General features: G+C 39.8%; 4 protein-coding genes across 9 annotated transcripts in view; 2 read left to right on the top strand and 2 right to left on the bottom strand.

Moving 5' to 3' along the window:
• Positions 1-46: 46 nt before the first annotated feature.
• LOC139952469 (modulator of smoothened protein-like) lies at positions 47-2,321 on the top strand. The gene is made up of 2 exons (XM_071951606.1): positions 47-135; positions 865-2,321. The coding sequence occupies exon 2, from the start codon at positions 940-942 to the stop codon at positions 1,456-1,458; it is 519 nt and encodes a 172-aa protein (XP_071807707.1). The 5' UTR covers positions 47-135; positions 865-939; the 3' UTR covers positions 1,459-2,321.
• A 652-nt stretch (positions 2,322-2,973) lies between these two features.
• LOC139952468 (ribonucleases P/MRP protein subunit POP1-like) lies at positions 2,974-17,586 on the bottom strand. Its single transcript, XM_071951605.1, has 9 exons — positions 17,528-17,586; positions 9,843-9,955; positions 9,263-9,447; positions 8,392-8,642; positions 7,945-8,060; positions 7,447-7,761; positions 6,664-6,842; positions 5,662-5,845; positions 2,974-5,014 (listed from the first exon to the last, which is right to left on the bottom strand). The coding sequence occupies exons 2-9, from the start codon at positions 9,901-9,903 to the stop codon at positions 3,615-3,617; spliced, it is 2,691 nt and encodes an 896-aa protein (XP_071807706.1). The 5' UTR covers positions 9,904-9,955; positions 17,528-17,586; the 3' UTR covers positions 2,974-3,614.
• LOC139952683 (perlucin-like protein) lies at positions 11,917-13,040 on the top strand. The gene is made up of 2 exons (XM_071951885.1): positions 11,917-12,220; positions 12,850-13,040. The coding sequence occupies exons 1-2, from the start codon at positions 11,917-11,919 to the stop codon at positions 13,038-13,040; spliced, it is 495 nt and encodes a 164-aa protein (XP_071807986.1).
• Positions 17,587-18,821: 1,235 nt separating the features above from the next.
• The window catches only part of LOC139952190 (lethal(3)malignant brain tumor-like protein 4), a 51,584-nt gene continuing 46,703 nt past the window's right edge, over positions 18,822-23,702 (bottom strand). For all 6 annotated transcript variants that reach the window (XM_071951232.1, XM_071951237.1, XM_071951235.1 and 3 more), the window contains 2 exons: positions 23,196-23,428; positions 18,822-22,776 (listed from right to left, as the gene is read on the bottom strand). In XM_071951232.1, the coding sequence (XP_071807333.1) occupies positions 22,648-22,776; positions 23,196-23,428 (362 nt within the window). In that variant the 3' untranslated portion in view covers positions 18,822-22,647. The remainder of the gene's footprint in view (positions 22,777-23,195; positions 23,429-23,702) is intronic.

Here is a 23,702-nt window from a genome sequence, read left to right as displayed (position 1 = left end):
AATAAAGCAACTTGCGCCCTCAAGTGTTAGAAAATTGTTGAAGGTCAGATAAGGTCAAGTTCTCGACGAATGACAAAAGAGCTGAAAGTGGTTGACATTCCTTGATAATTACCCCCTTTTTCTCTCATTTTTGAAGTAAGTGGTACCGTTTTATTTGTTTTGTTTAAATCTAATATATTTAAAGTTTTTTATGTGACGTTTCAGAGATAATATTTCCACGACCTCACAAGTTTTCGAGCGAAAATAGAGCATTTCGTAATCGGCCGTACTTTTTCACGCAGAAGAGTTGCATTGTTAAGACAAGTCGACCTGTGTGATCTGAATGCGGCAAGTCGGTTTATTAAGTATGCATGGCCATGGCATGGCGACAAGATGAAAAATACAGCTTTCCCTTCCTTCCCGTGGCCTTTCTGAATGGACACGTTCACATCACCCCCCATCATCAATCAATTAGTAGGCCTAATATTATTAATAAAATATTATTAAACCAGATTTTCTTGCTTCCATTTAGTTACAATGTTTACAAATTGTACATACATTTGATTTGTTCTGTTGTGAAATTTCTGAATTATTGACAAACAATAAACACTAACAAAAAAATGAAGTATTTTCACAACATCATGCCTCATTCATTGCCTGGTACAATGTTTGAATTATTTGAACTGAATACAGAATGAGTTTTTGTCCAAGTGCAACTAACGTTTTTGTTGTTCAATGAATCAAATCAAATCAAAGATGGTCATTTTAAAACTGAGATAAGTCGTACCTCCCCTCAAGTCAATAGTGGATCTAAAGTAATTGGGCCCTACATTCTTTTGTTTGAATTTGTGTATTGTTAATTTATCATTGTTTCTTTTCTCCCAGAAATGTTGCTGTTCTAATCAAGTCATACAACGTGATTGTGTGGGATTCAAATAACCAGTCACCACTCACCCCATCATGGATTCATTCCTGTTGGTTGCTGGTGCCCTGTACTTCCTCGCAATAGCTCTCTGCGGTATGAGCTTAGCCCTACCCCTGTGGGTCGTCTCCAATGTCCAACGCTCCGACTTGAATCTGGGGCTTCTCGTCCATTGCCAACAGATCTACGGCCGGTCGTGGGAGTGCCAGTATGCGGACGGACCCTTAGAGTGGATCCTAGCCGCAGTGTTGATCATCCTCGGGATTATTGCCCTTGCTGTCGGGAACCTAATGATAATGTTCTCCGATAAGCGTCCACGATTCAGACGGTACCCCAAGTACATGGGTTTGACAGCATGGACTCTGTTCTGCCTGGCTATTATGATGTTCCCTGCTGGCTTTGATCTCCCACTGATAGGAGGAGACCCTTACCTTCTGCCAAACAGCGTCAAGACTGGGATCTCGTATGGGTTATTTTTCACTGGGATCATCTGTACTTTCTTTGGATCTGCCTTGGCGCTCGGCAAGATGTACTTTGATATTATTGTGTTGCGATAAACCCTACTAACTGCACAACATCAAAAAGATAGTGCATCCATTGGTCAACCAGTCAGGGCCCAATTTCATAGAAAATACTGCTTAACAATTTTCCTTTACTGGAAACCAGTCACAGATGGTACAATCATCCAATGGTGTTTTGGCTGGTAACCTTATTCTGGTAAGCAGCATTCCTTTGTGCTTGGCTGTTTGGGCCTTAAGCAGCTTTAATTGGCCCTGCAGCAAGTGCTTGCATTGGTAGATGCTCGTCCCTGACATGGATTGGTTAACTTTGGATTTGGAACCACACAACTTTGCTTTGTATATTCGGTGTTATTCACAATGCTCTGTACAATGCTCTGTAAATTCCCCCTTCTGCTTCCATGCCGGTTCTTCATCTACAACAAAGTTACGTCCCTTGAGATGTCAGGATATTTTAACAAAACTTCAATTCACACATTAAACTTTCCTTCGTTGGTTCAAAATAACTTTCCCATTTTGAGATTTTTATTGTAAATATTGTAATATATACAGAGACAAAATTATATAACTATTTAAATTTGTTGGGTAATAATTTGTAAAGAGTAACAAAAATCCAAAATAATGATTTGTCAACTAAACTTATTGTCAAAATATTTTATCAGTCTTGTATGAAAATGTTTACGTTGAGTCCATGCACAAATTACAGAGTAAAACAATTAAAACAAAATCACAAAAAAAATATCATACTCAGTTCAAAAGAATAACATAAGGCTGTTTTGGTGAGTCTGTGTGCGTCAGTCTTGAAAAACAAATTGTACAAACAACGCCAGGTATGCCATGCTCAAACCTTGACTAAATTTGAGTAAAGAAACTGTTCTTTCTGAAAAACAAATTGGTGTCAAGCAATTAAGAAATGCAAGAACATTTGGATACAATCGGTCTTCTCGCAAAAAAAAAGATTATTTTAGATAAAATTAAAGGGAATTTTTTAACTAAAATCATGATTGTGTAATGATGATCATAATTGTGTATACATTTTGTTTGTTAGGGGGGGATAACGCCAGAGTAACTTTTTCTGAAAAAAGAGCCTGATTATAGTATGGGTTGTGGGTGTCACAAAATGATACAACTCTAACTTAATTTAACTGAAAGTATGCTTTTGTCTATAGTAGTTTGTTCCGTACATATTTTTGTTAAGTCATGTAAGTAGTGGGGAAAAGAGGAAAAAGAGTACAAATTTTGTGACAAAATTGTGGATAAATGTATGGACCTGAGAATGAATGTACCAATTGCTGTACTTTAATAACAGCTTGTTTCACTACAAATGTTGCCATTTTTTACTGTGTATTTTTTTGTGTCGTAACTTTGTGTCAAAATAGTAGAAAAGTTATCAATTTTTGTTTATGTTGGATAAGTATTGAATCGATGTAATCTGAAATAAAGAGTAAAATAAAGTGAAGGTACAGACAGTGATTCTAAAGTCTTTTTCTTATAGTCAAATTGTGTGTGTCATGGTTTAGTGCATGAAGTTCAGGGCCCAATTTCATAGAGCTGCTAAGCACAACAATTTGCTTAGCATGAAATTTTTGCCTTGATAAAAACAGGATGACCAACCAAATTTTCATGTGATTTTCAGGATAAGCAAACAACAGCTGAATGCCAGTAACAAGCAATATGCAACAAATGGAAGTTTGGTTGGTAATCCCGTCTTTATCAAGGAAGAAATTCCATGCTAAGCAAACTCGTGCTTAGCAGCTCTATGAAATGTGGCCCTGCTGGCCAAGTCATCAGGGTGTGGGTTCAAATCCTGGTCGTGACACTCATGCCATCAAGTAACAGACTATCTGTATAATGACTTCTCTCCACCCAGGGGTAAATGGGTACCTGTGAGGGCAGAGATGGTTCATGTGATCTACATATTTGGCAGTGCGCTAAATATTTTGGCAGCACTGGCTGTATACATAATTTATGTTAATAAATGGCACAGTGACCACGGTGTTTGATGCACAACGATTATTTCTTTGAAATTGCGCTATGTACATGTAAGAGCTGTTTGCTGGCCAAAAATTCTTAAAAAATATTCAAAATATATGCTTAAAAAGGTGATTTTGTACATGTATCATCAAGCGATGGATGAATACAATGCAACACCAATCACAAGGTATTACTCAGATTTGACTCATGCGAATCCAACTTTAGGTAACGACTCCCAGATAAGCAAACCGATACTGCACCGTCTTCGTGTCCCTGACAAGGACTAAGGCTCTTTGACCCGGAGGGTGCTCTTCCAATAGCGCCATCAATCCCAGCATGCAGCAGTAACCAACTCCTCGGCCACTGCCTGAGACAAACGTATGAGCGCCGTCGGTGACGAAACCGATAATCCGACGAATGCTTGAATCCAAGAGTTTTTTCTTAGGGAAAATCTCCAAAGGTTCTTGCAGCTCATCTTTCGACTTGTTCTTACGTTTCTTTTTCTTCTCTTTTTTCGTGGTCCTTGGTAATATGCACTCTTTGTGGATAGGTTCGATTGGGCAGTGATTGGGGTCGGATGAGAACGCTGCGAGGTCGCTTGCGCTCGGGAGACAAATCATTGCGTATGGGGTCGGCACTCCTCTGTTGACCATGCACAACTTCACACCAACGAGGGTCTTATCCGAGTTCTCCTGCAACCCGCTCATGAATTCGCTTAGCGAACTTTCTGGATGGCATCGTGGAGATCCCTTAATCTTTTCAGCATGTCCATTAGAGGCCACCATACTAGCGTCAACGATTGCACCTCCAGCAGGTTGGAAGATCTGATTGGTTGACTTGGCATCTTTTGAAACTCTTGGAGGCCATTGATTTGCTACCAAGAACTTATTTAAACTTTCTAACTTGAATTTCTCACGTAGAACAAAAAATGGGAGTTCTGTGTTACTTACAAGTTCCTTGGCCTCATTCATTCCTTCGAGGGGGGGTTTTACCTCACTTTCGTGCTCCTCTTCGGCTTCTGTTACTCTCAGCTTTGCATCCCTCCACTCATTCAAAAGCTCCTCCCACGGACATTGGAACGGAGAGACCACTCCTAGCTTTCCATAGTTGGGTCTCTTTGCCGGCGGCCATCTTTTAAATTTCTTCGTCAACTCTTTGGCTTCTGCCTCTTCATGCTCCCGCCCTGCCGTTGTGTCAGGATACCCCTGCGGGAAATGGTGGAATCCCTGCTGGAGAGCACAGCTGCGAGACTGCAGAAGCCCTGAGGCTCTGGCTCCACGGTAGATCAGCGCCACCCAGAAGGCCATCCCCCAACCGCTGGGTAGGATCAGATCCCATCCACTGCCTAACTCAGATACCCCCTGCTGTTTTGAGGACGTGGTGGTCGCCATTCCGGCAGAGTGAGTAACCCCTGGGTACTGCAGGAGCAGAACTGGGATACGGGATTCCTCACGCCCCAGGCTGAGTTCCGTGCCGGGTACCAGGAGCTCTGCCCTCATCTTGTTCAGCTTGTGTACTGGTACCTGGGTTGATTTCACAGCCTTCTGTACTGATTCATCCCAGATGGGCGACACTGACACTGATGCAGGGAAGCCATGCAGGGTATTGACTGGTAGGCAATCTGAAGAGAAAAATATTTCATCAACGCATTTATTTTATAGTTTATTGGAATCAAATCATTTTCTTGACTATAAAACCATGCAGTATAAAACCATACAAGATATACTCTTTCAAGACAATAAAACAAATACAGATTTGCACACCATGTACATGATATAATATAAAAAATCACATGGTGGGAAGTTCCCTCCCAAATATTTTTGCTTGAAATGCAACAGTTTTTAAGAAATGAGTGAAAAAAATTGTTTTGATCTTGCAAGTCCGAAACATAATATTTGAAAACAGTGAAAACATTACAGGTTTTTTCCCCTCTTTTTTCCTGCGACTCAAATGACCAATTGTGCTTAACTTTTTACAGGTTTGTGTTTTCTTTTTGTTGTTGGGTCGCACCAAGTACTGCCGCTTCCCATGTTGAGTCGTAAACTTGGGTATGATCCCTGGCTATAGGGCAGTCACAGGTTGAATGATGTCGCCTCACAACAAAGATATTGACAACAATTAGGGAGACCACCAATAGGTAGAGCGCTGGCATACTAATCCAGAGGTCGATTCAAGTCTCGTTTTAATACATTTTTCTTGGTTCAAGCCAAAATGAAATAAAAAAGGTTGTATCAATAGTTATCTTCACACCAAGTTCATCAAACTCACCATTAGCAACAAATTCTTCTGGGTCTGGCATAACTTTCCGCTTCTTGATGGGTAGGAGATTTCGAGGGTCTCTGACGGTCAAGCCGAGGACACAGCGAGGTGGTAGGACAGCGGTCTTCTGGATTCCATGAAGAGTGTTCCAGGTAGAAGACTGCTCGGACTGGATGTGAACCTTATCAGGATTCTATGAGAAATCAATAAATAAATAAACAGTTCATGCTTAATAAGGATATAAGTAATTGTTGCAACAAAGGGTGAAATGATATTTATTGCAGAGCTGCCAACATATGCATCTTGCAATCAGGCAGATTTTGTAAAACGATCAGGAAGATAATTATAATTACACTCAACATAATAGGGACAAAGTTTTGGGAGTTGGTTTTCCCCATTTGTTATTCTTTTACAGTGCACATTTAAGGCACTAAGTGTGTGGTTAGATGCACACCATAACTTGTGTGGCATCAGCACACATGGGGTCAAAAAAATACCAGTTAAAATATTAACTGTAGAAACAGTTTCCAACTAAAATACCTATAATGTATGCATCAGGTACTGGGTGCAACCTGCAGAGAGCGTATCTCACAAAAGCCACCTCTGGGATTCGAACCCAGACCCTCCGTACCAATGCATACATCACTTTATAACCAAATTTAAACAAAAACTTGAATGGAAAGAAGAGACCGTATTGAATAACCCCTTGTTGCTATGAAAAGTCGCCATCTTGTAGGGCAAACCGTATGCGCGTCCAAACGCATACATCATCGACGCACGCAGCATGCAACATTCCCGGTTCGATTTCAAGGTCAGATATTTCAACGGTGACGTCATATTCAATACGGTCTATACAAAGTAAGACTTTGATTTGTGTCAATATCCCAAATCAGTTAAGTTTAGCCCTCACCTCGAAGTGCCCGTACTGCCTTGTGAGTTGGGCAATACCTCATTAAAAAAAAATTATTTTAAAAAGGTGTATTAAAAAAACAAAGGATATGGGCTACTTACCGAGTAGTAGGTTTCCCACCATCTCTTAGGCTGGTTACTACTAGTGGAGTCTGGCGTGGCCGATGTGTCTGCTATTTTCAGGGTATCCAGGAGGACTGGATGACACAGTGGTCCCTGGAGTCGGAACCGTAGTGGGGAATCCTCAAGCAGCTTCACCGTGATGCCGTTACATTTATCATCTGGAATAGAGGGAGAACGATTCAATCGTTGGTAAATCAAGAAAAACATTTAAATTAATTAATTAACTCTTTCAGTGCCCACTTTTCTTTGCGTTTTGAACCTAAACGGACCAGCCTTTTGAGGGTTTTTTATTCTGCATTGTATACAAACAAAAAGTTTTTTTCTCAACAAAAAACGTCCCAAAGTCAATAGTATTTCTTGAGTAATAGTACCCTATAAGATGTATGGAATGGGTCATACATGTACATGTACAATTGATGAAACTTTTTGAGTACAAACACAAAATTGTACCTGTACGACATTGGAACTGATTAATATACTTTTGTAGCGCTTGATCATACCCCTGGCGTCGATAAGATCACTCATTATTTGTTTTTCAACAGGATAAGTAGAGCCATGTTTGAATTCTGAGACCCATTTATATCATACCTTACAAGGGTTTACAAGGTGCAGCAATGCACTCAGCAGCTACTGCCAGAAACAACAGGAATTTAAGGAGTAACCTGCGACTAGTCCAGTCATTGTACCAAACATTATATAAACCTAATTCACAAAATGGCTCATAACAAGTCTCGTTTACTGTCTCCATCAGCCGACACTCACCAGCATTCTTGTTCTCGTTCTCACACGCAGTTTGGAGTTCCTTGACCAAAACCTCAGTACAAGCTGGATGGGCCCACACCCACAGCTGCCTCACTGAGCTATCTTCAAACTTATCCGCTTTCCTCACTGACGACATTCCCTCCTGATCTACCGTCGTAGACTCCTCCAGTTTTGAAGAGCTCTTTGAGCCTCCCTCGGCTCTCCAGAGAAAGTTGACGGGACCTAGAGCGCCCTCTGGAAACTGATCGTATTTGTAGAGGACGATGTCACCGTGTCGCTGGCCACTGAGATAGGATGCAGCTGCGCAGGTTAAACCTGAAATGGAAGTCAACATTGAGTACATATGGCACGCTTTACTTAAGAACTTTTGTTACTTTGTGGAATCACTGCAAATGAAATGGGGATGATTCCACAAAGTGCTAAAAATCACTGAAAAGGGGAGAATAAAAAAAGACCAGGCCTGACACTCGGCTTTTGATGAACAACAATCTGCCATACCTGTTGATGGGCTTGTAAGGTGAGACAGGGCTTTAAGGATGCATCCCTGTTGGCCAGACACTTCAATCACTTTCATGTAGGATATATCCTGGATCAGGCAGTGTTTCACCAAAGCTCTGCGAAAAAATAAAAAAGGAACATTGAACAAGTTGAACAAGCCAAGAACACCATGAAGAGAAGACAAGGAGGAAAGTTTCACTTTATAAGATGTGGGAAGAAACCCATGAGAAAACCCACGCAGTCAGGAAGACGAAGAAAGATACCACAACACGAACTCAAATGCACATCACTCTAACAAGTTCTAAGACCATCAACACCCAATCTGTTATGGTGGCATGCCTGATTCCATGGTTATGGTGGCATGCCCGATTCCATGGTTAAAGTATAATCAGTTTACAAGTGCAATCCTCAGTCCAACAGAATCAAACCGAATGTTAACACACATACCTGTATGTTGCTCTAACACTTTTATCCGACGGATGCAAGGGTAACCTATGACCCCAAAGCTCCGCCATCTTGAATCGTTTGGCGTGCCAGATGTGCGTCTCTAGCCAGGTGTGGCTGCGTTGTCTTCGCTGGTACTCTTCTCTGAGATTGCTTGGCCGGCGACGATGGCGTCGGGATCTTTTGGCCGGGGCAGAGGTCTCTCCGTCACCTTCTTTCCCCCGACCGGTCTTTTTGCTTGCTCCCTTGTTCATCTGCATACAAAGAAAAATCAAAGTAAATTTTTGGGGGGTCTTTAAGGTAGCTTTATTGGACTATGATAAGAGTGGTATGCCTGGCTCCCTGATGATAAGGACTTATTGTATAGTCCTGCAGTACAATATCTTAACAAAGTCAGAATTGTAGACTGTGCAAGTCCCGCTTGTATCAACAAAACAAAGAAACAGCTCCAACGGAGTTATATTCCGACGAATTATATTCATTACTATTGTTATTTATACTGTTAATTACTATATGCTTCTGGTTGTGAAACCAAGTACGCCTAATAACTGAACTTAAGCCTGAAGAAGCCTGTAAACAAAGGTGCTCACTATGTGAACCAAAAACACCAGGGTTTCAAGATACCAACAGTCCAATGGTCCCATCTCATGACCGGGATTCGAACACACGTCAAGAGTATTTCACAGACTGAGAGTGTGTATGCTCCAGTTTCTCTGCATTCTTCACTTACACAGCTTTTCCTGTAAGCGAAGAATGGTGATCACAGAATTCCGCAGTGAGCTGGTGAGCAAAGTCATGAAATTGGGCCCCTGATAGAGTATGTATGCCATAGCCTCAAGACAGATTTTTCAATCAACATTTAAACAACACTTACAGCTCTTTCCTCAGATTCTCTCAGCCGTTTGGGGAGTCGTCGTAGATCATGGCTCATGGCACGCCGGCGGAGATGGCGAGGCAGCTTCTGGAATGTTCTCCTCGTGCCTCCCATCGTCATGACGGCTTCTGTCATGGTCTTGAGCTCGGCAGCCCTTGCCCCCGCAAATTCAGCAACATTGATTGCTGAGCAGAAAATGAAATCAAATGTGGTGATAAACAAGCAACATGAAAACAGTCATTAGACAGATTCTATGTCGGATCAAAGTCACTCTCCAAAGACGGCAAGAAATCGCCGATAGAAATTAAACGAGTACGTTCATCCCTGCCAACATTTCTCTCAGAAGAGATTTACACATGATTGTACTCGCAAGTTTACTAATTAGAGTTGCAAGTCTTATTTAATCATACAATGCAAAGCTTCAAACATCACTTAATAATAAAAACAGTCACTTCATAAATTCTTTTTTAGACGAACGACTTTGGAAGTGGTTTTGGATAAGAGTGCCGAATCTTCAATATTGTCCATGTTGTCACAGCCATGTTGTAGTAGCTGAAGTCTGATTCCAACAGGACCTTACCTCTTGGGTTATGAGCCAAGATGTCCCCCTCATCTTTATTCTCATCTTTCTCTTTCTCCATGGTCGGAATCCGCTTTGGTTTCAAATCACCAATCAAAATCTAAATCATCAATCTGTCAGAAAGCAACCACAGAAGTGGTTCACAAAGAGGGTACATTATTTAATACATTCAACTATCTTTAATACATGTCTTACAAATACAAGGCAGATAAAATAATATTGGAGTCCTATAATAGTATCCAGTATTCACAAATGAAGTAAAGGCTTGGGGTCACATGAGGCCATGGATTCTGTTGTACCTGGGCCCAATTTCATGGCTCTGCTTACCGTAAGCACAAAATCAGCACTTATGGAAGCAGGGAATTCTGCGCATGCGTACTCCACATTACTAGGCATTCTACGCTTACAAAGCAGAAATTCGGCGCTTGTGACGTAAGCAGAGAATTTCTGATCTCGTAAGCTTAAAATTCGGCAGTAAGCAGAGCCATGAAATTGGGCCTTGGTCTTTGTCTTGGTGCCTCTCCAACAAATTTCCATAAGACCTTAAGCTGTTCCAATGAAAGTGCACTTTTGTAAAATGAAAATGGATTGCCCTATCAAAGATGAAATTCAAGGCCTGAAATTCAAGTGGAACAAGTATTTTTGTATGACGTCACGTCAAATACACACCAAGTTTAAATTTATTTTCATAATAATAAAAAAAACATGAAAAAAAACAGTCAATAACAACCCCATAATCCTGCTGTTTTATACTTTTGTAGAATGTCATTACATGTACATGTTGTGTAGGCCTCCTATATTGAGGAAAACTGCAACAGTTGAACTGTGAAATCCTACCTCCCCCCCCCCCCCCAAAAAAAATGCTCAGTTATTTCAGCCTTGCACGGTCTGTTTTGTGTGACCATGCAACTCTAAAATAATTCACTAGTCACTGCCACACAATACCATCTTGTTTTAATAATGGAAACAAACATGCATATTTTAACCGGTATCAGGCAAGAGACTTGCACAGTCCGTTATTGATCTGGGTTTTTTTCTCATTTCCAAGGACAACCAACTCATTGTCTCTTTGGCTCAATAATGATGTACCCCAAATTGTCATTTTTAAGGAAATAATTAAATGGAAATTCCCTTTCAATGAAAATAATAAGGGTAGAGGTTTATATTGTGTTTTTAAATGACTCTCGCGCGCCAAGGCTGTATACTCCCCAGGGAGCTGAGGAAGATAACAGTTGGCCCATTGCTTCGAACACCGTGAACAACCAGCAAGTTAGCAACAAAAGGCCATGGCAACAAAAGACCAACTTTGATCTATTTTATTAATAATTTACTCTCAAGCCAGCACTTACATATTGTTAGGCCTTTAATAATGAAGAAAAAAAACAAGCAACTTTTACTTCAAGTAAAAACACGCAACAGCCTATCACAATAAAGAGCCTATAAATGTTACTAGGCAACCTGAGTCAGTCACAGCCCATTGAAGATTTCATAGCTAAACTAATTGCAATACGTTTTAATATGCAGCCACCGTTTATTCAACCGACAGATATACACTGTCAAATCCAAAACCTCACAACTACGTAATGCAAGTTCTTTCATGCTGTCTGAACCTCAAAAAAAAATCGTTCATCCTTATTGACTTCATCACTCTGTCTCTCTTCAAGGGGTTTGCTGGCCATCTGTGATGCCCGTTTCATTCCCATCCAACATTTGACAGAGACATAGGCCTACTGTGTAAAATCCGAAAACTTTTAAACTACTTCAATCTTATAGACTTCATCAGTCGTACTCTTCAAGGCGTTTGTTGGCCTTCTGTAATGCTTGTTTCGTTCCTTGTATGAAGTTCGATCAGAAACTGTTGAGCTTGGGATTACGACCACCTTTAAAACCATCCCTCGAGAACCACAACACACTTTTGTATTTTGCACTTCAAAAGCTTCATCAATCTTGCTCTGTTTGAAGACAAAAGACTTTTAGCCATTCTGTTTTATCCCTTGCGTCTTTGTGCAAAAAGACAAAACTCATACATAGAAACTCCAAATCTGTTAAAGTTGTGATGCTATAAAACAACACGATGTCGTCGGTGCGTTTTGGAATGCTAAAGACTTTATTCATACTGTACATGATTGGATATAGCCAAGCAAACCAGGCATGCCCAGCCTCCGCAATAATGGCCTCATCCTCATGCCCTCCGACTTGGATACAGTCCGGGGGCAACTGCTACAAAACTACCAAGCCCTTAACGTGGTTTCAAGCCAAAGAGGAGTGTGCACAAATGGGAGGCTTCATGACTGCACCGCATTCTAAGAGCGATCTGCAGTTTCTGCAGACTTTTGAAAAGTACTTCTGGATCAACTGTAATGATCTCCAAAAAGAAGGTAACTCTTGCTTTTAAAACTTGACAATTTATTGCTACTTTTTAACTTTAAAATGAGAGAGAACTACGCCTGGGAAACTAGTGAAATTTACTACGCGCGTAGTCCGCTTCAATGAATGCGGACAGAGCTAAACTCTCCAACACCCCAAAAATTTCTTTGGTTTTTAATATGTCAATTCTGCTGGGTTCCTAATGGCGCATGACCCCTCCGTCACTGCTCTGTGCTTGCTTATTTATGTTAACAATAGAAACACTGTTTATACAGCGCTTTTCGTAAGGTTTCAAAGCGCTCAGAGAATGAAAAGAAAATACAACAATGGGAATGAAATCAGAGACCAAGAAGGAAACTACAACCACCAAGGAAGTTACAACCAAGCAAAGGCTGCAGCATTGGGGCAAAGAAAGTCAAGCAAAAGCTGGTTTTCTTTTGACGAGAATTTGCAGGCCAAGCCCGGCGAGAATTACTGATTCAAAAAGTATGTTTTCAGCGACCTTTTAAACATGGTAACGGACTACAACCTTCCTAGGGCTTGCAACAAAAATGCTTTGTCCCCTGATTTCCTGCAGGAAAAAAAAGAAAAATATTGTGGCCGATCTACATTATAAATTGTAAATTTTCTTCATCTGCAGGTGAGTGGGAATGTAAGGATGGAACGACTGTCGTTAACTACCTGGAGTGGGGAAAGGATCAGCCATCAAATAACGGTGGCAATGAAAACTGCGCAGAGGCTCGACCTAGTACTCAAGGATGGAATGATATACCCTGCAATCATTTAAAACCCGCAGTTTGTAAGTCTGCAATGCCAACATTGCACTTATAAAATGGTGAGCAAAGTTACTGGGCTTGAGTCGTCGGTTTCAGGTGAATTGAGAGTAAGTAACAGTTACACCCAGTTCAGACAGGGGTAGGAGTGACTCCCGATTTAGCCAAATAAATTTCCGTTTCAGACAGGCGAACTTAATGTTCATTGGCTTGAGAGAACATACAAAAGAAAAGCACCACACAATACTACTAAGCACTTTTCATGGTTGCATGTCGAACATGTATCTAATCGCAAAACGCTGTACCCTGGTATTAGGGTATGCCATCTAATATTTTGTATTTTGTATACAATGCCCTTTATATCACTCACCTGTGGCAATTTTATATTTTCACTGCTTTACAAAGTAGTTAAAGGCAAAGTATTCAATTGTTTCTTTGGTGTTTTTTCGCCGTTTGGTTACTTTAAATGCTATATATGAATGTATAGTAGATATTACAATAAAACTAAAATTCATTTCAAAGGGTGGTTGCAATTTTTGAGATGATTCTCAAAATGCTTCGAAAGCTGCTGTACTTTTATCCAATGTTTTAACTGCCATTAATTTTAGGAGTGATAACCAAATTATGAATACCTTCCCTTTAAAATTCATTGTTACTCTGCCCTTGATGAGCTAAGCTTGCTGCTTGAGTTGCTATTTTGCTAAATGTGATTAAATAATCATAACAACAATAATAATAATAGAGACTTGCAATGCATTATTCACCCTGCTGCGTATTCAAGATGCAGTTAAACCAAAAACGAAACAAAAGAAAACAGACACAACAAAATTAGTCCTTACTTAAAAACATGTGACATAAGATAAGTTTTGAGAATGAGATTTAAATTGTGGTACAAAAACAAGAGTTAAGATTAATAGTAGAGAGTTCCAGATGCGTAGCCATTGCACAGCTGAAATGAAAGAGACATGTCACATTACTTCAGGAGTGTCAGCCTTTATTGTATTTTACTCCATGGCAGTTTTTTACATTTTCACTGCTTCATTAAACATGTTTTCATTGTTCATCTGTCCTTGGCAAGCTTGGGCTTTACACTCGAGTTGGTCTTCTGCTAATATTAGACCTGTGGATATTTTATCATTCAGTCTGACTTGTCTGATGTGCAAAAAGGCGAAATAATGCAAAAGCTGCTGACGAAAAAACAAAGACTTGTCAGCTGACCAGTTTTGCCTGGTTAGTTTTGTTTGGCCATTTTTATCAAAGTGAAATAGGCCTAAGCTTCACTGCCTCACAAAGCAATTAACTATTAATTAACTTTGTTGTTGTTCAACCATTGCAACGTTAAATCTGAGTTGTTTCTCTGTGTAATATTGTTTTTTTAAGCTTCACTGCCTTTACCTTACAGAGCAATTATCTTTTAATTAGCTGTTCCGAAGCTGTTCCGAACTATAGTCGGAACAGCTATTGTAATCGTCGAGATTTTTATTTTTTTTTATTATTATTATTATTATTATTATTATTCTTTCTTTCCTCAAAATCGTATTGACTTAACACTTGACTTTTCAAATTGTCATATGTCAAATTATAATTATCAGAAAGTGACAAATCATATACCATATGAATGTTCATGGCCTAACTTAATTTTTAATTTAATTAGATTAAAATTCTTAATTAATTATTCAAGTTACAGCCGTGTGAATATTTAATTAGGCAATATTGTTAAAGTCATATCTCAAGAATTAAATATCCGATCTCATTTTTTTTTCGGTTATGGACTTGTCTTGAAGTGTAGATAAGACTTCCAGCCTAACAATTTCAGTCACGTCATCATGACGTCATACGTTTGCGCGTTTTGTTTTCTGTGTACAAAACATATGGAGCTAAAAGTGGAAACGTTTTACAAGTCAAAAACACAATAATTGACAATAACTTCAAAATAATTTATCTGTTCGTTTTCAAAATTTCATATTCTGTGTTGAAAAGTTTATTGATTCTAATAAGAGATGTTTCAGTTTGTTAAAATCAGTCAAAGTACGTCAATAATTAATGATTAATTAAAAATCTTGGCATCATGGGTACGTGATATGCATTGATCATTGCATTGATACATCTTTCCTATGGTTAGTGCAATACACAATTGGGATTTTGTAAACGGCATTGGATTGGGGTAAGTTGCACACCATCGTGTACCTTATGAAATTTATTAGTACGAAAAACACAATTTTAAGACTGTGACGTCATCACATGTTAATTTATGCTAATTAGAAGCTTTAATGAGTTTTTCTTTGCAGCACTATATCTCAAGAAGTGTACGGCCGATTTCAAATTTTTTTTCAGTATTAGACTCCTTAGGCATAGGAGAATTGCCTCGGGTAACCGTGACCCCGATTTGACCTCTACTTCCGGGTCAACCGGAAGTGGGACCATATCTTAGGAGTTACATAACCGATTTAATTATTTTGTTTAGTTATATACTCCTTAGGCATTAAATTTTGTTGGGGAAAATCTGTGACCCCATTTTGACCTCTTCTTCCGGGTCAACCTGAAGTTGGACCATTTCTCAAGAACTACACAACCGATTTTCAAACTTCTTTCAGTTATAAACTACTTAGGCATTACATATTATCTTTGAAAACTAAGACCCCCATTCTGACCTTTATTACCGGGTCAACCGGAAGTTGGACCTTGTCTCAAAAACAACACAACCGATTTTCAGATTTTTTCAGTTATGGGCTCCTTTGGCATTGGACAATCGTATGGGGTTGGTATGACCCCATGTTGACCTTTATTTCCGGGTCAACCGGAAGTGGGACCTTATTTCAAGAACTACACAGCAGATTTTCAAACTTTTTTCAGTTATGGACTCTTTGGGCATTGAACATCAAGCATGGCTTTCCGTGACCCAGTATTGACCTTTACTTCCGTGTTAACCGGAAGTGGGATCCTATCTCAAGAACTACACAATCAATTTTTAAACTTGTGTTAAATTTATTCAGCACAATGACCATGGCGCCATGCTGACCTTTATTTTTTGTGTTAAAGCTCCTTTTGATTTGGTATCAGATACAAGACCAGAATCACATTACATAGAGTTATAATGTGTGTGTTTTTTGTAGCATAGAGAACTTTTATTAACAAAACATCCGGGAACAGCTGTGTGATTGTTTACAATCACTATCTCTAGTTAACTTTATTGTTATTAGTATTCTGCCGTTGCAACGTGATGCTTCAGTTGTTTCTCTCTGCGTATTATAAACCACACAAGTCTCAAGCGTATTTGAACACTTTTTGAAACACTCTGCTCTGCAGGGTTTTGCTCAAAGTTTCTTAAGTGGCAGAATTTTTTTTCCCTAGACCATAAAAATACACTCTGACCAAAGAAGTATCCAGAATTAATAGCTTTGCCCTTTGAATACCATTTGTTTTTTCAGAGACAATGTTCAGCAACACTCACACCACAAAAGAGATTTTCACATGGTCGGTCGCACTAAATACCAACAACTCACGACCCCTCGCGACCCCTCACGACAAAAAAATTTAAATGCACTTTAACAGATATTTGAACATAAGTCAAACTGGTGAAAAAATTTGACTTTTTAGCTGTAAAAACCCCGAGTTAAGTAACGAACGTAAATATCCACGTACTTGGACAATTCCATTACACCACAGGGGCAGTTTTTGAGGGCTGAGTTTTTTTTTTTTTATTTTTGGTTTTAAGCTGCTGCTTAGTTTTTCTTGTGAGAATAACTAAGCCGCCACTCTGGAATTGGAAGTTACTAGGGGAGATTTAAATATAATATTTTTGTCATCTCCATGAGACTGAGAGGCACATTTAAATGGTCATCTTGAATTATTGTATCACCCCTGCATTGTAGTGGAATCGTCCAGGTACTTTGAAAGACAACACGGCGGATATTTCCGTTCATTACTAAACTCAGGATAAAAAACACTTTTTTACAATTAATATTTAAAAACACAAATTTTTCAACAGTTTGAAAGTGATTTAGGTGCATATGACTCTTGTGCATCATATTTAACCTTTGACCAATGTTCAAATGTTCTGTTAATAGTTTTAAGTGCATTTAAAAATTGTTGACGTGAGTTGTCGTGAGGGGGGTTGTGAGTTGTTGGTAATGGTATTTAGCTTTAGTGCGAACCAACATGGTTGTACCCGCAAGTTTAGTTTACTATTTTTGTTATAGTTTCCTCTCAATAGCTACAAATGCAAAAGGAATTTGTTACTATAACCCCATAAATTGCACTCAAATTGTAGGCCTAGTAAAAAATTACCTTTTTGGTTCTGAGCGGACGATTTGTTCTGTGTGTAAAAGTGTGTTAGATTACTGTTCATTGTAAATGAAAGTTTAGTGTGGTTTGCAATGCAAAATCGGTCCGTCGCGCCTCCGGGGGCCGGAGTCCTGGTTGAGTATAATATCATGGAGCAATAAACTATTTAACATTTGTGCGGCTAGGATGTCCACATCTGACTGCCAGTTTATCAACTTAATTTAGGTCAACGAAATCCATGAAAATAACAACAAAACTTACTTGGTTTGTGTCCAGAGACTGAGAGACTCGAGAGTGAATGAAGAGTTCCAGCAGACAAAACTTGACCATGTGGTTGTAGCGCCCTCTAAAGTCAAAAATAAAACAGCTTTTTAGACTTGCACAGTCGAAATTCCGTTTGACTGCGGCTCAGACAGTGTTGTTAAAAACACACACATCTAGCTAAAGCTCTAAGCCAAAGCCGTACATTGAACAACGGTGTCGCATGCAATAATGTCCTCTAGGCAATACTATCCGGAGGACAGTATTGCATATGCAATAATGTCCGCCGGATGGTTTTGCATATGCAATCATGTCCGCCCGGACGCTGCTGCATAATGCAATTGTGTCCGCCCGGACACATTTGCATATGCAGTTGTGTCCGCCCCCCGTGCAAAACCGTCCTTGCAGTAAATTAAACGCCCTTGTTCGATGGAACACGTTCGCCTTTTTTTTACAAGCTAAGTGTACAAGCTAAGTGCATGTCATGAATGACATTACAAATGTTCGACCGGTGGGTATTCGCTGCAATCATAAAATAGGTGAATTCTCATGCTGCATACATAGGTTCAGTGCATGCTAGCTCACTCACAGGCACACATACATGACAGTCATGTACATGTCCGTCGGACGGTTTTTGCATAGCCCCGCACACGATTGCATATGCAAAAGTGTCCGGAGCGGACACATGGCTGACACAATTGCATCTAACAACGGTCGATAATTCATCACAAGACCTCAAGAATTGTTGATTGCATTATGAACTATAACAGACCTTTAGTGGACATGTGATCAGACTTTGGTCAAAGTAAGTCAAACAGTTTAGATCTCCAAAACACAACTCAATGATAGTTTTTGGGATTCAAATCTCACTGGTGTCCATTTGTGAATGCTTTCACTGCGGTCAGAGTTGTAGTTGGTACCCATCACCTTGCTAAATAATGAGGATCGGTTTGATTAAGTTCTGGGAAAAAATACTTGTAGACATTGTATTGTATTCAGCTGAAACTTTCATAATGTGACTCTAAAACATCTTCATTGACAATGTTGCCCTATAACTCAGCTTTACTATGACAAAACACTGCAATCTAAGATAAACTAGTTTCCCGAACACCCGAACATTCTACTCCGCGGTAGTAGAATTAAGCAAGACAGTTCTCTAAGAACAAACTCTACCTGGCAAGTAGAGATACACACATGGTGTTACCGCAAAGATAAACTACACATCCAATCATTTTCATAAATATAAAGAATATCAGCCATCGACAAAATACAAAGGCTGTGACGAAATCGTTCATTAAAGATCACCTGGTTTATTTGTCACTTTATACGATGTATTTCACAACACACTTACAGTTTGGGAGAAAATATTACATTGTTTTACAGATTCAAAGTAAAAATAGACAGATAAAAATAAAGTTCATGATGTAGGTAGCCAATTAAAGGTCAGTCATTATACATATGAATTTATTTTGCCAAAAATGCTTTATTACCAGTTTAGTACTTCTCACAGACATGAATAAAATTATGCAAGTTTTAAAAACTCAGTTATTTCATGTCCATGCAAGTCATTGCGTCACACGCCCACTCTGCAGAAGTGAAACTTGCTTTGAATTGAATTTGCTGCAGCTCCAAAGCTGGCATACGTTTGTGTGTAATTTTACACACACAAAAGTGACAACTCGACATTCAAATGAGTTTCTTATAACAGAAACTTATTATTCTGAGAACACCTTTGAGTCTTTGAAGATTATATGTAGAAGCCAATTCAAAAATATCAAACTTTTCTTACATCTGAACATCAATCTTCATACAAAAACTAGGTCAATGCCTCCTCCAAAGTCAATGCAATCCAATAGGTAGATAATATCTGGTAATGTTTTGTCATTATATCCAAACTCCTCAAGTTATTAATTTCTTCATATTTAAAGTCTCTCACTGAATTGATTTTGCTTTTAAAATAGTGAACTTTTCCATGATAATTTCATCTGAAGTAGTTTTATGTATCATAAAAAACACTTGTGAGGTAAAAATTTAACTACTGCCTGGTACATTGACTTGCTATTTAATTATGTTCACAAAAGTGACAGCTAAAATTTGGAATCCTCAGACTAAAGACAGTTGCTGTGTCACATGGTTTTAAACACCCTTACACAATGCTGAATGAATGTGCGACTCAATTCACCTGGACGACATCAGAATAATTTGGATACGCCACTTTGGTGGGCAATGCCACTGTGCATTTATTCAGTGAAGTGCGCATTTAGGCAACGCGGCGTTTATATGTAAACCTATTGCCCACCAAAATAGTGAGCGTGGCACAGTTGCCGCGTGTGACATACGTGCAAGGGGTCAATGCACAATGGTACCAGGTTTTGCTCATCTGGAGGTTGCTATGCAAAAGCTTTCCCGAAGAGAAATAATTTGTTTCTGAGAGTCGCTTTGGCGACACCGTCTTTAGTCTGGCGAGCATGGCTTAGGTGCTCACTTGTGGCCAATCAAATCATTGAACCAGAGACATTATTCAAAGTATTAATTCGCAAAATAGTCAGGGATTGATTATTTTAAACATTTGGCACTAAATTAAATATGAAAATCAAAATATATCTTTGAATGGAAGTAGCTACTTGTGTGGCCTCATGATTGGACACTGTTTTTGTTTTCTTAACAAAATCAATAGATTCAACTTCTTAAAAGTGTAATATAGGTCCTACTTTGATTCTTGGAATCGTTCAGGTTTTCTGTGAAAAAACATTCAGTTTTAGACAGAGTTTCTCACCAGTTATGATTCATTCCGAGAAGACTTTTAATGAAAAGTTGCGCCAAATTTTCACATCTTCACAAGTCAAGTACAAACTGGGCCCAGTTTCATGGAGCTGCTTAAGCACAAACAAAGTATGCTTACAAGAATAAGGTTACCAGCCAAACTACCATGCCACATGTGCAATAGCCCACCCCCCTATGTGACTGGTATCCTGCTCATTTCTGCTTAGCAGAATTATGTCAGGCAAAAATTTCTGCTTCAAAAGCAGGTCTATGAAATTGGGCCTTGGTGTGTCGTGTCCCATGAAGATTCTTTCTTTATGTATACAGACAAGTTTGAGCTGACTACTCAAAACATAAAATGAACCACTTCTCAACGAAACATCAGAAAAGTTCCTACTCACACTTACAATCTCACGTCACCCAAACAAGACAACAAATTGGTCATGACTGGACAAGACAATGGGAACTTAGTGGACAGAAACTTTGTACAGAAAAATCAATGTATTTATTCCCAGCATGTCCATCACAGGCCTGGAGTTTCATCTGTGAGAGGGCAATTAGGCCATTTTAATTTTGAAAAGGGCACTCCCAGTCTATTGGGAAACTTTTGAAGGGGCACCAAAGCCAAGACCAGGACAACACAGGCCATGGCCTCTCTGACCTCGCTGAAATGCCATGCCTACAATCACAATAAACACAACACTGGTGCAATCATGCTGCAGGTTTGTTTGTGTGTTACTGATATGAACCAGTTTGTATCACTGTCCTGCAGTAGCAGTTCAATCCATGCATCACACAACGCTTCAGAGAAAAAAAACAATCGTTTAACAGTTTCGGTGGATGTAGAGTTGATGATAGCATCAATTCTGTAGCAGCAGACCTGATACTTCACGGAGGCCTTGATGGCGATTGCCTCCATGCCCTCTGGTCATTGCCTTAGTGCCCTTAAATTGCTCCAGTAGAAATTTACAATTTCCTCATAGGGTGCCCTTTTCAAAGGAAAAAAATGGTGTCCTTGCCCATTCAAAAACGCATCATACAGGCCTGGAGCAGTGCTGTTGTGATGGGTGTTTCTAGTGAATCAAACGGAGCCGGAGCCTAAGCCGAGGTTAGGAAAAAACACCCAGCTGTATTTGCGGGATTGAGAAATACAACAAAAATAGTTCACCGAACAAATGGTTGCTGGTTTGATTGCAGTATTGACAGAGATACTACACAATACACGTACCATGTTCACAGGAGAATCGCAAAGCAATTTAATTACACAGGATTAACATACACAAGATGGTTCCAACAGATAAATTGCACAGGGTACCAGACTTGTTACAAACAAGGGTGCTATATTACATGTACGTGTTGCGCATTCCGCTCCTTTGAAATAGTGTTGTGATGAGAAGATCCAACAGGAATTGCACATGACGTCACCCTGGTAGAATTCAAGGACAGAAAGTAAATGGCTAAACTTTGTGTGTCGAGCATTCAGCTCCATCACTACTCTCACACTGTATAGTATAGTGTACAATTAATGTTGACAGCAGAGTTAAACATTATATCACACTGGTAGATGCTAAAAGCAGAGGGGGAGAAAATCAATCACTAGAGCGATGCATGTCACACATACAGCTCTTTCATTTATCCTCGCAAAGTGCCGAGCTGGCTCTGTCATTTATCCTCACGTAGTGCCGAGCTAAGATCCAACGGCCTTAAACACGGCTTCACATAAGAAGGGCCTGCGGAAGTGGGTCGCTCCTTCTGCTAAAAGCTACATGTAAGTGTCATGCAAATCCACGCATTGTTCACACGTCGCATACGAAGTCCAGATATGGTCCAGCCTCTGTATAACACACGACATCACAACAGTGAGATCACAGATGGCACATTTGTTTGGCATTTTGTTCCGCTCCACTGTTCGCCCGCAATGCCGATCACCGCGTAGGCATAGCTGTCCCATTTGACCTTCGAACTTTAACCAGAGGTCATATTTCTCACTATAAAATCAGATGACGCTAAATGTGTACCACTACTCGCTGACTATGTACACACGCCAGGACACCAGTCAGTGTTTCAAATCGCGCAACCCTAATACCCCCTGCAGCACATTTCTGCCCGATTTGAAACTTAACCTCAATGTATTTCAGATGTATAATCCACAGGTGGTAATAAACTCAATAAATTATGCTGTCATTACGCTAGCACTCCTCACAGGCAACGACAGTTTTGTTTTTAAAATCACACTCACATTCCTTCCATGATGTCCATCGATATAAAAAGAAAACTTGGCGTCAGTCAATGCCAGCAGTGGGTCTGAAACAGTTCAATCTGTTTTTTTAAAACAACGTCGGTCCGCTCACTATTTTTCATACCTCCTCTGCGCTTTTCATGATGAGAATTGCATTATAGATCTTGAGTGCCGGTCCGAGTTTGATGGTCATGATTTTCACGATGTCCGTCTGCGTCAGGAGGAGGAAGGCCTCACCGTCAATTTGCTACACGGAAACAAAGAAGAATAAACCAAGTTATAATGGAATCACGATCATAGAAAATGTGTACACACACTGTAGCCATCTTTGTTTGAGTCCCTGTATAGTTACGGCAGTTCTTATTCCAAATAAAGAAATAAAGGGAACAGCCTCATTTCCCTTCCAGCCATGTCTTTTTCAGAAAAATATTTTACACATTTCAAGCCAAGCCAGGCCACTCAAATCACGTCACAGTAACTATTACCCCAAGCATTCCTGGGCTAATTCCATAGCGCTGCTTAAGCACAAACAAAGCTAAGCAGAACAAAATAATGCTTAGCAGAATAAGGTTACTTGGCTTGGAGGTTAGCCTCAATTAATTTTTTAGGGTTTCCGGGGTTCAACCTCGAGTTACTAATGGTTTTAATCCTGCGTTTTGGACTCACCTCATCAGCAAACTTAGAGGCATGCTCCCCGCACCCTGGTAGTTTCTTGACAAAATTGGCAACCTCCTCCGTGGACCACTTGGCCACAGTGCTACAGGAGAGGTCAGAAAGACCTGGCAAGAGTTTGGTGTGTTGCTCCCAGCACAGGGGCAGGTCCTTAGCTGGGTTGGGGGACATTGCCGACATGAAGACGGACTGATGCAGCTGGTGGTGGAGATTGTTCTTGGAGGATTCTGACAATGTTTGTAAAAAAAAGAAGAAAATAAAATTAGCTGTTGCAAACTGCCTACCAATCAAAAGGAACTATGGTATAAATGCAAAAAAATAGTTAATGGCCTGACGTTTCGACCCTATAGTCTTCCATGAAAGGCTAAAAAAGAAGAAGAAAAAAGTGCTTATATTGAGTCAATCCTGAAAAATTTGTACATCTAAGAAAGAGAGCATCTCAACAGTCGGATCGATAGGAACGATCTCCTTCGATTGGATAAGTATGAATGGTGTGTCAAA

This window comes from Asterias amurensis, chromosome 20 (genome assembly GCF_032118995.1).
Source record: "Asterias amurensis chromosome 20, ASM3211899v1".
Taxonomy (NCBI): Eukaryota; Metazoa; Echinodermata; class Asteroidea; order Forcipulatida; family Asteriidae; genus Asterias; species Asterias amurensis.
Note: the sequence above shows the minus strand (reverse complement) of the source record. Positions and strands in the feature narration are given on the sequence as shown.

What these genes read in the sequence shown, in the direction of transcription:
- LOC139952469 (XM_071951606.1), top strand. Translation starts at nt 940, where the DNA reads ATGGATTCATTCCTGTTGGTTGCTGGTGCCCTGTACTTCCTCGCAATA.
- LOC139952468 (XM_071951605.1), bottom strand. Translation starts at nt 9,903, where the DNA reads ATGGAGAAAGAGAAAGATGAGAATAAAGATGAGGGGGACATCTTGGCT. An exon ending in GAGAATCTGAGGAAAGAGCT is followed by an intron (nt 8,643 to 9,262) that starts GTAAGTGTTGTT and finishes CTTTGTATGCAG; the next exon opens with ATGAACAAGGGAGCAAGCAA. An exon ending in GGTGGGAAACCTACTACTCG is followed by an intron (nt 5,846 to 6,663) that starts GTAAGTAGCCCA and finishes GATTTCTCATAG; the next exon opens with AATCCTGATAAGGTTCACAT.
- LOC139952683 (XM_071951885.1), top strand. Translation starts at nt 11,917, where the DNA reads ATGTCGTCGGTGCGTTTTGGAATGCTAAAGACTTTATTCATACTGTAC. An exon ending in TAATGATCTCCAAAAAGAAG is followed by an intron (nt 12,221 to 12,849) that starts GTAACTCTTGCT and finishes CTTCATCTGCAG; the next exon opens with GTGAGTGGGAATGTAAGGAT.